General features: G+C 43.2%; 1 protein-coding gene across 1 annotated transcript in view; it reads left to right on the top strand.

Moving 5' to 3' along the window:
* LOC147197778 (protocadherin Fat 3-like) overlaps window positions 1-15,051 on the top strand; it is a 58,207-nt gene that overhangs the window by 25,310 nt on the left and 17,846 nt on the right. The window contains exons 11-17 of the mRNA XM_086125774.1: window positions 1,328-1,471; window positions 3,162-3,359; window positions 8,409-9,210; window positions 10,433-10,567; window positions 10,764-10,918; window positions 11,113-11,355; window positions 14,311-14,557. Of these exons, the coding sequence (XP_085981900.1) occupies window positions 1,328-1,471; window positions 3,162-3,359; window positions 8,409-9,210; window positions 10,433-10,567; window positions 10,764-10,918; window positions 11,113-11,355; window positions 14,311-14,557 (1,924 nt within the window). The remainder of the gene's footprint in view (window positions 1-1,327; window positions 1,472-3,161; window positions 3,360-8,408; window positions 9,211-10,432; window positions 10,568-10,763; window positions 10,919-11,112; window positions 11,356-14,310; window positions 14,558-15,051) is intronic.

The following is a 15,051-nucleotide window of genomic DNA, read 5'->3' as shown; positions in this document are numbered from 1 at the left end:
TCATTGACGGCAGTGATATTTTTGTCAGGTTAAATTTATGATACAGCCTTTGTCTTTGATGGAATCTAATGAGTCGGTTGACTGGTTAGCACCTAGGCCTCACAGTGTAGAGGTGCAGGGTTCGATTCCGTCTCCGGCCTTCCTGTGTGAAGTTTGCATGATCGCCCGTGCCTGCGTGGGTTTTCTTCGGGTACTCCGGGTTTCTCCCACATTCCAAAAACATGCACGTCATGTTGATGGAACATGTGTCAAATCTCGGACAAGCCGAGTTAAGTCTGGATCCCAAAAACGTAGACGTAAACAAGGTCTTCGTAATAAAAATATGTTTAAATGCTAATAATCGCACCGAAAAAGAGGTAACATAAAGCGCTGGTCAAAACAAGGACCAGAGAGAACATAAACGAATAACAAAAAGCGCTTGCATAAAAAGCAAGGGAGAAAAATAAAGATCGCGAATACAAACGAAAACAATGCATCAAAATACCCGCGAGCGAAAAGCCAAATCACAAAACCAAAAGCGTACTTACAAAAAGCAGGGATACCGAGAGTACAACACGCGAAACACGACGAGGTCAATAGTCAAAGGGTCTATGAGCAGAGAAGATAGCAATACCATAAACAATACTCCGACACAGGTGCACCGTAGAAGAGACCTTAAATACAGCGTCTGCAAATCACAAATTGACAGCAGGTGCGTGCCGAAGTCCGCTCATGCCACCTGCTGGCCAGACCGAAAACCGAAACATGACAACATGTGAGCGTGAATGGTTGTTCATCTCTGTGTGCCCTGCGATTGGCTCGCAACCGGTTCAGGGTGTCCAACCGCATACTGGCCAAAGACAGCTGGGATAGGCTCCAGAACGCCCGCGCGACCCTTATGAGGTTGAAGGCGGATCAGAAAATTGAGGAGGATGAGGCAATCATGTTTTGTGACATTGTCCAGTTAGCCTCGCGTGGTGGGATGCCTCCGAGTGGCACGAGGGGGGAACGCCGGGGCTCTTGGGAAGGAGGTGGGGTCTCACCTGAAGGTGAGGGGCCCAGCGCTCGACCCGCCGGAACGGACGGGAGTGGGAGTAGCCGCCCCATAACACTCCCTAAACAATAATCAGGCGAGGGCCCTTCCGGGGCCCGCACTGGGTGTGAACTTCGCGAGGCACCAGCGAGAGTCGTCTCGGGTGTGGGACCCGGGAGGGGGGGGCGAGTCCCTGACGGGGGCCGATTGCCCAGGAGGAGGATTGTCCAGTTCGTTGCCCGGTTGGCATTACTGACAAGAAACCATGACCGATACATTTCTCAGATTTTTTTTTTTTTTTGCCACCTACTGCAGGTTCCTGGCTACTCATTGGCCATCAGAGCTCTGGACAGTGGAATCCCTCCTCTGTCCTCTACTGTTACGGTCAAGATTGACGTCTCTGACATCAATGACAATCCACCTACCTTCTCACCTGCCAACCTCACCACTGTCATCCAGGTAAATGTCATATTGACAGAAACACATTTAGACCATGATTTGGTCGTGACGTGTGTTGTTTTTTGGGGGGGGGGGGTTTGTTATTATTTCATATATTTATTATTTCATTGAAAGAGTGTTGGGGAAAGAAGCTATAGTGGTGTTGCTTGTCAGTAAGCAATAATAAGGTTGCTGATGCATGACGATAGCTCGCCCGCAAAGTGGGAGTTATTATTTATGCCCTAAAATATCCTTGTCATTTATTATTTCCTCCCATGTTCCCGGCTCCTAACGCTTCATAAATTAAATGGTGTAGCACGTCTTCTGACGCATATATAAAACGCCACCTCTGAGGCACCCTAACACAAAGTGTCTGTTTTAATGCTGAAGTGTCAAGAAAGACACCTTAGATACACCTCGATGTGTTGCTTTTTCACCCCAAACCGCATCACTTTCTCTCTTTCTCAACACGAGGTGAGACAGCCACCCAACAGTCTTGATCGCATGTAGTCCAACATCTCTCTTCATGAAGAGTCCATTGATATTGCTACTGTCTTAATTATTTCAGCAGTTTTTTTAAAAGTACAGTTCTATTTAAAAAAGAAAATGTCATAGATGCATATAGTTCTTGTTACCCTCGGCCCCTTTTCATTCAGTACCCTTCAAAATCAGAATTGTTGACCAAGTTTAACCCTTTCAGGGAGAACGCTAACTACATTGGACAGTTTATCAGGTTACAGAGTGCATGAAAGGGTTAATATTCTGTCCAAATGTCACATTGCAATCAGCAAACAATTGAAACACCAGCAAATTCTCACTGAGGCTTTAAATGGTCTCAAAGTCTGTTTTAGTAGCCCCTACATTCCTGGAGAAGACTGCCGACTTGACTGTTGTCCAGAAGATGGTTCTTGATAGCCTCCACAAGGAAGGCAAACCACAACAAATTATAGCTCTAGAAGCTGGCTATTCGCACATAAATAGCAAGCTGCTAACTTCAGCCTTGAGCGAACTGTCATGCCAAATCCCATTCAGAAATTTGGAGAAATGTGAAATTTCGTCAACTTGTCTACACTGCCAAAACTACCAAAAGCTGGTTAAAGGAAGAGAATATTACCATTGTCATTGACGAGCAGACACGCTTCACCTGAGCAGTATTGCCATGTGGAAGATGAAAGACACCTGACTTAATAATGTGCAGACAAGCTGAAGTCTGTCATCAAAGCAACCTTGGCTTGGATAACCTCAGCAGTGCCTCAGGCTGATTGCCTCCATGCCAGATCACATTGATGCAGTAATTCATGCAAAAGCAGCTCCAACCTGCGACTGACTGCATCGTGAACCGAGTTTTCAGATGGCCAACATTTCTATATTCAAAATGTCTTTTTTGACATGATTTTGTCTGTATTCTTTTAGATGGGAATGTGGGCTTTTCATTAGCTGCAAGATCTAATCATGAAAATTATGTGAAATACAATCATGAAGTCTTTTACTCTGTCAATTTGGATGATTTGTTTCACCTTTTGCAGTTCACAACTAAAACTAAGTTGACCTCAATCTTCTTATTTTTTCAGTTGTGTTGTTTGTGGTGCTATCGCGCTAGAAATTATTTACATTAAATTGAGTAACATCCTAACAATCAGAATCAAAATGTTCAAAAAGATTAAATTCGTCAATCTGGCAGTCCCCATTGACAGATTGTTTACTGCCCTAGGAAAACAAGCCAATTGGCACCAGCATCATCCAGCTGTCCGTTATTGACCTGGACTCATCCCACAATGGCCCGCCCTTTGACTTCCACATTTTATCCGGAAATGAGGGAGGAGAATTTCAACTGGAGCAAGATGGAACACTTGTGGCTAATCAGGTCTTCAGGAGGGACTTGGCAACCAAATACGTTGTCCATATACAGGTACGGTCTGCTTCCTTTCGAACAACCCGAAATAATTAGAGAGAGAATATCCTCATCTGAAAAGCATGTTGACTTATATATAATGAGCACAATTTTTATTTCCGTACAAATTTCAAGAACATTAAATAAACTTAACCATGATTGCTTCTGACAGTTGCCTATGTATGCCGAAGTGTCAAAACGCTGTATAGAATGATATATTGCATCATGGTATTTTGTTGCTGTCATTCTGTATGAGGACTCAAGATGAAGAAAGCGAATTCTTCAAAAAATTGGTTGTTTTATTCACAAAATAATATAACTCAATGCCCAAAATGTCCAAAGCCTCCCTGTCCTTTGACTGTGGCTGGTGTGCGTCTGGCCAAGTGTGGTATGTCAAAAGGTATTAAACAAATGGAAACAGGTGTACTGTTGATGGTTTGGCTCAGGAAATGCAGTGAGAAACACAATTTTGAAACTAACAGGGGATTTTTTTTTCCAAACGCACCTGGCAACAAACCAGCACCTGTTAAAAAAAAAATACATAAGGAGGAGGAAGCCAATGTATTATTGTATTGCTGTGGGGAGGAGGTGTAAACAGCACCAGATTATCTGCAGGTGTTGAGATGAGGCAAGCATAATCACTTCATCAGCTCCGGTAAAGACAGACACGGGAGGGGAAAAAAAAAACGATTAACCACAACGCCATGGTGGACACTCAAGGGAACGAACGTCATGAGAAACAATTGATAACACAATGAACTAAAGCAGGCACATTTTTTAAAATTATTTTTCCTGAAATGGTTCATTCTTGAGATATCGACAGAAAGACTTACTTTTTGACACTGCGACTTGTGTTATATTAAAAAGTAGGTATGAAAGTGTTCAAAGTCTGTAATATTAAGCATCGCTACGGATTATAAATCACATTTTTTGGGGGCAAATGTATTTTACAAAAACCAAGACCGAGAACAATGCAGTTTATACTCCAGTATTAATTACATTGACTAAAAAAATTGCGTCATTCATTTCGTCAAAAATATTTTTTTTCAGATGAAAACGAAAACAAGTCATTCATTGATACAATAACCAAATTGATTGACAAATCCGTCAACCAATAAAAGATGAACCAAAAACCACAGTGGCAAAATCTGATGAGAAGACGGCACCATACGCGGGCAGGACAAAAGAACCAATCAGAGGCCGACTGGAGCAATGAACGGAAGCCAATCACTTAATTCAACCTCGCCTCAAAAGAGAATAGAAGAGAAAGGTTTGATGGTGAAAGTGCAAAATAATAGCTGGTAGAAAGTGATGAGAGGATATGTGGGCCATTTCACGTTCCAAGATAAATAATGCTGCCATTGCTACCTTTGTGAGGGTGTTCAGTGTCACAGGTGACGTAACAGAGCAAAAATCTGATGAGCATGAAGTGCTTTCCTTTAAATGAACCAAAGTAAATAAATGTTAGCCCTCTATGGTTGTGTCACCAGCATTGTTGTTGCAGGGACTATGCACTGCATTTTATTTAGATTAATGTTCAAACATGGTGGTATTCATTGTGATTAATCTGGGCCAATTATGCATGTTTTTTACTTGCTAAATTTGAAGGTAGGTCTTGTCATTTTAACGTTTTTCCTTGAAACAAAGTATAATAAAGACACAGCTGTGTTAAATGTGCCTTTCATAACTTTGCTGCTGCAAATTGGGAATGTCCCCATTGTGAGACGAATAAAGGTTGTTATTCTTATTATTCTTAAACGACACTTACAAATAGGTGTTATAGTTTCCTGTACAAAAGTTTTCAAGTAGGCTGATGGAAAACATGGACTATATTAATTATTAATTTTGTTGGCTAAAATTGCTCCGTTTTCATCGACTAAAATTGGACTACAACTCGAATATAATCAGATGACAAAATTATGACTAAAACTTTGATTTAGTTAGAGTCTTTAGACTGAAATTAAAGTAAATAAAAATTCCTTTTCAAAATCAACATTGTCGTACACCCAAAATCCCTGTTTCCTAATTGTGGGTGTGTTTGGAAAAATTCTCAGAGCGTGCACTGCTTCACGCCAACTGTTCGGAAGTTCACGGCATTGTTGAAATGTGTTGTTTGGTTCTTCAGAGTAACCCAAAAAAGTAGAAAGTACTGTATTGCCAGAGCCCAGTGTGTCAGGCAGTTGAGATAAAAACAGTTCAAACACAAGCCGATGATGGGTTTATAACAGGCTGCTTTTGGAAGGGTAGTGCGCTTCCAAACACATACTCTCAGAGTGGTGTTAAGGCATAAGAGTGAATTTTAGAACGCACCCAATGCTAACGGACAAAAACCTCTGCTTCTAACTACGGAATCGTTTTTCTTTGTAGTTTAAAATGGCTTACATTAATTTGTGGCCTAAGGTAGAATTATGGTTGGTTATTTGGTAATTTGGCTTTGCCTTGTTGTGGCATAAAGAAGCCGCATGAGAAACTAGCCATATGTCACGTATTTGTTGCCACGACTACTCTTTTTCTTCTGCTTAAATTTTTTTTCGACTTTCCTTTGGCTGTTGGCAAATACTTTTGGTGCATTGTTGTTGCCTTCTTTGTGGTCACTGGCGGTAAAGCATGGATAATTCTTCTTCTTCCATTTGTTTTTCAACGATCTTTTGGCGGTTGGCAAATAGTTTTGGTGTATTCATGCTACCTTCTTTCCACAGGAAGTAATGCACCAAAATTGTTTGCCAACCACCAAAAGAAAGTCAACGTGATTCTGAAATTTTGGGTTCTTGGATTTTTTTTGGGATTTTGGGTGCCAAACCAAGGTCTAATTGGACTACATATTAATTGTTCCGCTTGTCACCTCGCTGGCATAAATGATCAATCAATCAAATCAAAATTATCCTGCGAAGGGAGGGGTGTCCAGATCCTGTGCATTGTTTTATATAAATGAACAGATATTATATAAATATTTGTAAATTACAATTAATATTTTGACATATTACATTGAAATGTAATTTTCATATTGAAATTGGATTATTTTCCGCAGTATCACTGTTTACTACCATAACAAGAAAACTAGTTACAAGTAGTGTTGTTTTTTCTCAGCTGTGAGAGAGATGTTCATTTTTTGAGCCAATTTGGTATCGTATTTGGTAACATTGACGTCATCTGTTTAAATGTACAAAATATAAGGTACGATTGTAGAAAATATCTCTTCTCCAAAGCTTGCAGATGAAATTTATCACTGTATGTTGAGATAACTTGAGTTGGACTACAGCAGATGAAAAAGTCCTGGAAAGGTCCCTGGAAAATTGTCTTGCAAAGTTAATATTCACGTTCCGCTCCATTTTTACCATTTTACTGAAAAAGACTACAATGTTTTCAATTCACATTTTACTGTGTAAGTTCCGACACAACATAAACCTTAAGTATAAGTTATGCAGCTTAAATACAAAACACTGTAAAGATAACGTTTAGACTGGTAGTGCAAATATTATCAGCAAATTTCACACTCTCTTTATGAGGGTATAGACCACAGAGTTTGTAGTTGACCTCAATTGGTTCGCCGGACTTTGGTGCAGGTAGCGTCTGTTCAGCTCCCACTCAAAGACTGTAAATGTGAAAGTGAACGGTTGTCCGTTAATGTTTGCGCTCTGCCACTGACTGGCAACCAGGCCAGGATTTGTCCCCTGCAGCACACAAGTTTTACCCGGGGAGAAAAGAGGTCTGGTTATGCAGGGTCTGGCATTTAAGACCTTTTGGGTGGTGGCCCAGTGAGAAAAGCAGGGCTGGCCCTTTCTATTCACAATCAAATATTTGATGTTTTAGTGATTATTTCACATTTAGCATCCCACAATTGATATCATGGCTATAATTATATGAAATTGCATTTACACACTTTAATAGTAAAAGCACAGGCATGACTTGTTATTTTTGTTGTCCAAATGACAGCAGTCCCCAAACAGTGCCACTGACCGGTATAGAAACAGATGAAACAAAAATCCTCTCACCATGAGTGACACTTCAACGTGACTGGTCATATGCCGCATTTAAGTGTTTATGAAGATAACGACACAGTGCCGTAACGTGTCTTGATATTGGTGATGTTGTCCTAAAACATCCATCCATCCATCCATTTTCTGATCCTCTCATCCTCACAAGGGTCGCAGGGCGTGCTGGAGCCTATCCTAGCTGTCTTCGGGCTGTTGGCGAGGGACACCCTGAACCGGTTGCCAGCCAATCGCAGGGCACACATAGACGAACATCCATCCGCTCTCACACTCACACCAAGGAAAAATGTGGAGTGTTCCATCAACCTGTCATGCGTTTTTTTGGAATGTGGGAGGAAACCGGAGTACCCGGAGAAAACCCACGCAGACACGGGGAAACATGCACACTCTACACACGAAGGCCGGAGCCGGAATTGAACCCTGCACATCTGCACTGAGGGTGATGTGCTAACCAGTCGACCAACAGGCAGTGTATTGTGTCCAATTGGACATAATCATCTGGAGACCAAGCTTCCCTTTGCCCTGTTGCCCTTGTTGTTCCATTCCGTGGTCTCACTTCGACTCATGCCCATTCATGCTGGTCGCATTTTTTTTCTTGCATCATCAGAACATCCTGTCGATGCCTGGTTATGTCTTTTGATTCCGAAGTAAACAGGAGAAATGTCAGCAACAAAAAACATTCCATTAAAATAAATAAATAAATAAACCAGTCGAACTTGCGCGAGTGGATAAAAAAAAGCCTCATATTTTAGAGGCAAAAATGCAACCCCTTAGGTCTATTCGTAACTCTGATAGAATGTAATGGTATCCATTTTCATACTCATTTATCTTGTTTGGTATCATAGTGGTATTTTAAATACAAGGTGTGTACAGTGTTTGTGAACTCATTCACTCCCAAAGACGTTTTTAAACGTCTTTTCAGACTTGGTCCAGAATTGGCTGGTGTTGAATTAGTTAATTTACAATCCGAGCAAGCAAAGATACACCCTGGCCAGATAAAGCACGCTGATACCTGTACATCAGAAAATCAAGGCGTACGTACATACTAATCTATTCCCCCTTTTCCTTGTATTAGGTGACCGACTCTGGGCGGCCTCGCTTGTCCTCCTCCTCTATGCTGACTGTCAGGGTGATCGAGGAGAGCCTCCACAGGCCTGTAGCGCTGCCACTGGAGGTTCATATTGTCACCATGGAAGATGAGTTTCCCGGTGGTGTCATTGGAAAGTTGCATGCTACAGATGCTGACACCTATGATGCGTTGACCTTTGGCCACGCCCCACCAGCTCATCGTAGTCTCTTCAAAATTAGCCCTCGTGATGGGAAGATCATCGCCCTTGGAGGTTTGGATGCTGGCAGATACTTCCTTAATGCCAGTGTCAGTGATGGCCGATTTGCTGTCCCCGTGCCTGTGAGCGTGCACGTTGAGCAGGCCACCCCTGAGATGTTACGTGAGGCTGTGACTGTTCGCTTTGAGAGCGTGGCGCCACAAGACTTTGTTGCCTCGCACCTGAAGAGCGTGCTGAAGGTGTTGCAGCAAGCGGCCATCTCTCAACAACGGGACGCTCTGCACCTGCTCAGTCTGCAGCCAGTCGGGGGGACTAAACAGCTGGACATGCTTGTCGCTGTGGAAACAGCTGAGGGCGGGTACTACAAGGCAGCTTACCTCACTCAGAAACTTAGTGCCTCCCGGCGGCGGCTAGAGGAGGTCCTGAAAGTCTCGGCCATCTTGGATAAGAACTGCTCAGGTCTGGATTGTCGTGGGGCACAATGTGAACAAAACATCATTTTGGATTCACACAATCTGGCAACATACAGCACTCCGCGAGTCAGCTTTGTCTCGCCTCGATTCCATCGGACGTCACGCTGCACATGCACTGGTATGAGATGTTGCAAATGTCCCGTTTTGTTTTAAATAGCACTGAACAATTATTTAGATTCAAATCAGTATTGCAATTTAGTGGACTGTTATTGTCAAATTGCAAATAGATGAATAGATACTTTATTAATTCTGAGGGAAATTGGTCTCTTGCTTACAATTGCACAACAACAGTCACATTATAAAAAAAAAATGCAAAAGATTCATTAGATATGAAACAGGTTGCAATTTTGGGGAAAAAAGCCCTCAGCTTTGTTTAGGTTGGTCGGTATGCTAATATATATACATTTATAAATATATAAATATCTATATACTGTATATATATATATATACTGTATATACTGTATATATATATCTATATATAGATATATATAGATATAGATATATATATAGATAGATAGATAGATAGATATACACAGTATATATATATAGATATAGATATAGATAGATATACTGTATATATAGATATAGATATATACTGTATATATATATACACACAGGGCGGCCCGGTAGGCCAGTGGTTAGCACGTCGGCTTCACAGCGCGGAGGTACCGGGTTCGGTTCCAGCACCGGCCTCCCTGTGTGGAGTTTGCATGTTCTCCCCGGGCCTGCGTGGGTTTTCTCCGGGTTGCTCCGGTTTCCTCCCACATTCCAAAAACATGCATGGCAGGCTGATTGGACGCTCTAAATTGTCCCTAGGTGTGAGTGTGGGCGTGGATGGTTGTTCGTCTCTGTGTGCCCTGCGATTGGCTGGCAACTGATTCGGGGTGTCCCCCGCCTACTGCCCGGAGACGGCTGGGATAGGCTCCAGCACCCCCCGCGACCCTAGTGAGGATCGAGCGGTTCGGGAAATGGATGGATGGATGGATATATACACACACACACACACACACACACACACACAAAACCTGTTTAAAAAGTAAATATTACACATTAGGAAGATAATTTAATCAACCGCAAAATTTACACACTGGTTAATTTCTGCCTTAGCTTTGTGACAACATGCACGGGATCCAAAGATTTGAGTGTGTCGACTAACATTGAGTAATGGCGAGTATTTTTTCATATGGACAAAAAATTACCTCTTTTCATGCCCAAAATATTAAAAGGCTCTGAATGCATTCTTTGGGTCATTGTCAGAAACTTGCCAGTTTGCACAATACATAAATGAATTGAATGTTGATCAAATGTTACGATGCTTTTCTTTCTGAATATGTTGTCAGGCATCAATTGCGGTACATTGTCTGAACAATGTGAAGACCAGCAGTGTCCGGCAGACATGCAATGTGTTTCAATGGATGTCACAAGAGGTCGCCATGCATGTCAATGTCCCCCGGGCAAACTTGGAGAGTGTGCAGGTGTGTGTCAGCAATATTACTTTTAGTTGGCGTTTTTCATTTCTTACACAATGTAATCATGCACTCTTGGGTATTTGTGTGTGTGCTTGTGTGTGTGTGTGTGTGTGTGTGTGTGTGTGTGTGTGTGTGTGTGTGTGTGTGTGTGTGTGTGTGTGTGTGTGTGTGTGTGTGTGTGTGTGTGTGTGTGTGTGTGTAGGCCACTCATCTTTGAGTTTCTCAGGTAACAGTTACATAAAATACCAGCTTTCGGAGCGACTCCAAACAGAGCTGAAGCTTAGTCTGAGGATCCGAACATTGCAGACTAGAGGAATCATCATGTACACTCATAGTGAGCCTTGCACCATTCTTAAGGTATGCTCTCGCCATCCTGCACTCTCTTTCTCTTTCTCTGTTCCATTTTAAAAAAAAACTTTCACCCTGAAAGGGAGCTTTTTTGTTCAAGCAAAATAACCCCTGCCGATTCCAGGATTATTTAGGGTGCACTCATCCACAGGGCAAGTCCGAGTGAATGTCACAGACAATGTGTTTCTCGTGTGCGTGAGCAGCTGGACGAGGGAAAGCTGTGGTTCCAGCTCAGCTGCGCACCTGACACCGGGGGCGGCGACAGTCCCGACATGTTGGGGATCTCTGGCCGGCGCATCAACGATGGCAGCTGGCACACGGTAGCGATGGAGCTCAACCGCAACTTTAGCAGTCTCTCTTTGGATGACAGCTATGTTGAAAGGCGCCACGGACAAACCTACGTGCAACCTTTTGCTCCAGACAGAACCATCTACTTTGGCGCACTGGTCAGTGCATTGCTTTCTGTTTCTTAAGCGGTATTAGTTTGGAACTGTTTAAGACTTTATTTGACTGAGTTAATTTAGGCCACGCATGTCCAGCTCCAGGCCTGGAGGACCGCCGTCCTGCCTGTTTTCCATCTCTCCTGTCTGCAACACACCTGATTCAAATGATCAGCTCATCAACCAGCTCTGAAGCAGCATTAGAACGATCCAGATTATTTGAATCAGGTGCGTTGCTCCTGGCAGAGCTGGAAAATAGGCAGGACAGCGGTCCTTGAGGACCGACTTTGGACACCCCTGATTTAGGCTTTTGGATTGCAAAGGCCTACCTTTGTTGTTTCACTGAGCTTTATACACACACACACACACACACACGTGTATATGTATATACACGTGTGTGTGTGTGTGTGTGTGTATATATATATATATATAAAAAATAAAAAAATTCTCGTCTCACCCCCCCTCGGGTGGTGTCCGTCCCTCATTCAGCTCGGGTCCTCTACCAGAGGCCAGGAAGCTTGAGGGTTCTGCGCAGTATCCTTGCTGTTCCCAGCACTGCACATTTCTGGACTGAGATGTCCGATGTTGTTCCCGGGATCTGTTGCAACCACTCATCTAGTTTGGTGGTCACTGCCCCGAGTGCTCCGACCACCACAGGCACGACTGTCACCTTTACCTTCCAGGCTCTCTCCAGCTCCTCTCTGAGCCCTTGGTATTTCTCGAGTTTCTCGTGTTCCTTCTTTCTCATGTTTCCATCACTTGGGACCGCTACATTCACTACAACGGCTTTCCTCTGCCCTTTATCTATGATCACGATATCTGGTTGGTTCGCCATCACCATCTTGTCAGTCTGGATCTGGAAGTCCCACAGGATCTTCGCTCTGTCATTCTCCACCACCTTCGGAGGTGTTTCCCATTTTGACCTTGGGGTTTCCAGTCCATACTCCGCACAGATGTTTCGGTAGACTATGCCAGCCACCTGGTTATGGCGTTCCATGTAGGCTTTCCCTGCCAGCATCTTACACCCTGCAGTTATGTGTTGGATCGTCTCAGGTGCCTCTTTGCACAACCTACACCTTGGGTCTTGTCTGGTGTGGTATATCTGGGCCTCAATGGCTCTGGTGCTCAGGGCCTGCTCAGGGCCTGCTCCTGAGCAGCCAGGATGAGTGCCTCCTTCAGGCCAGCCCTCTCTAGCCATTGATAGGACTTCTTGAGATCGGCCACTTCAGTTATGGTCCGGTGGTACATCCCGTGTAGGGGCTTGTCCTCCCATGATGGTCCCTCTTCCAGCGCCTCATCTTCTGTTCCCCATTGTCTGAGACATTCTCTGAGTACGTCATCCGTTGGAGCCTTCTCCTTGATGTATTCATGGAGCTTGGATGTTTCATCCTGGACAGTGGCTCTCACACTCACTAGTCCCCGGCCTCCTTCCTTTCGGCTTGCGTACAGTCTCAGGGTGCTGGATTTGGGATGGAACCCTCCGTGCATGGTTAGGAGCTTTCGGGTCTTAACGTCCGTGGTCTGAATCTCTTCCTTTGGCCACCTTATTATTAACGTTGGATGTAGCGGTCCCAAGTGATGGAAACATCAGAAAGAAGGAACACAAGAAACTCGAGAAATACCAAGGGCTCAGAGAGGAGCTGGAGAGAGCCTGGAAGGTAAAGGTGACAGTCGTGCCTGTGGTGGTCGGAGCACTCGGGGCAGTGACCCCCAAACTAGATGAGTGGTTGCAACAGATCCCGGGAATAACATCGGACATCTCAGTCCAGAAATGTGCAGTGCTGGGAACAGCAAGGATACTGCGCAGAACCCTCAAGCTTCCTGGCCTCTGGTAGAGGACCCGAGCTGAATGAGGGACGGACACCACCCGAGGGGGGGTGAGACGAGGAATTTTATACACACACACACACACACACACACACATGTATATACATATACACACGCACACGTGTATATACATATACACGTATGTGTGTGTGTGTGTGTGTGTGTGTACACACACACACACACAGGTATATACTGTATATATATATATATATATATATAGTAGCTCCAAAGTAACAAAACCAGGGCACGGTTTCCAAATGACAGGTGTTTAATAGTCTCTTTGGGGTTGTCTTGGTACACCAACACCGTGAAAACTGTTGGTAAAATAAAATACATTCAGCAATTTACAATCGAGAAACAATATACGAGGCTCATACAAAACTGTGGGCTAAAGTTAACCTCATTGCCGCCTGCCACTTCGGAGGTCTTGGGCAACAAAAAATACACTTTTGGTATCTACATGACAAAATCTAACGATTACAATCAAGTCTTACATTTAGTTACAGACACACAGTCAAAAAAATAACAAATTACTTTCAACCAGCCAACAGTCCTGAAAGCTGCTGCTCCTCTTATGTCTTGCGTTCGAGTGTCTGCCCGGACTGGACAGGAACCACCTTACCACATCGCAAGTCTCGCGATAATATCCACAAAATCAAAATGGTGAAACTTAATTTATGGACAAAATAAATATTTCACAACGTGAATACATAATGTACATAAAACAAATACAAAATGTCCTTTTGCTTTGAGATTGAAACAAAATATTATTCATTTACAACTAAACTATTCTGATGACACTTACATATATATATAGGTGTGTGTCTAAATGTAATTGTAATACGCTATACTGTATTCAGATCTGAAGGTCTTCATTTAAACTGTTCATGCTTGTTGCATGTCCAAATTTGCTTTAGTTACTGGCACTTAATTTGCAAATGTAGTGTACGTTGCAGTAGAACACAACGATATAACAAAACTCACTTTGATCTGCTCAACTACTCGAGTAACATGTACTGCAGGGAAAGAAGGCATTGTGTCAGTGGAATTCTGAGGGTAGAAGCGATGACTGGATACCCCATGGGTATCTTTGTTTTGAGTTATTGCTCTGACACTTGCCCACATCGGTCTCAGGTGCAGCATCCCACTTCACGGAGCCTCATTGACTCCCAAAAGGACCCAAAAGTGCTTGAGGGCTTCCAAGGTTGCCTGGACTCAGTCATGCTGAACAACAATGAGCTGCCTCTGCAGAACAAGCGGTCGCACTATGCTGAGGTGGTGGGACTGACAGAGCTCAAGTTGGGTTGCATCCTCTTCCCTGATGCTTGTCTGCAGCAGCCGTGTCGCAATGGGGGAAACTGCATCAGCCTGCCCTCTGGTGGTAAGTGACAGCAACTGCAAGCAGTATGAACCAAAAGCACAATTTACAGACATGATGCGACCAATCAAGTACAGTAAATATTTTCTAGTACGGACTCGTGTTTCCGCTGTCCAATTTGTCCTGATAACAGAAATTCCTCATTTGGGAAATGAGCATGGTACATGTCCTTTATGAACCTGCAAGTATGTTGACAAAATGCACGTGTAACAACACAATCAATAAAATACAAAAATATACTGTCCAAAAACTGTTTATATAACAAAAACTGCAATACAGGTGTATCCCAAAAAAATCACAACAGTAAAATATGTACAGTATTTTAATGTTTATTTTTTTCTGTCTTGGGGAAAACAATGTGTATTTTGGATTGTTTTGTTGGATGCATTCTTTGGTTTATGACAATGTTTGCCTGCGTGTCATACAGTTTTCTTGCTAGTTGCAAGTAACTGTCCCGTTGATCACCGATGTCTGGTAATTCTTGTGCGTACTGAAGG

Source organism: Hippocampus guttulatus, chromosome 12, assembly GCF_054856545.1.
Source record: "Hippocampus guttulatus isolate MCC_2025c chromosome 12, RoL_Hgut_1.0, whole genome shotgun sequence".
NCBI lineage: Eukaryota > Metazoa > Chordata > Actinopteri > Syngnathiformes > Syngnathidae > Hippocampus > Hippocampus guttulatus.
Note: the sequence above shows the minus strand (reverse complement) of the source record. Positions and strands in the feature narration are given on the sequence as shown.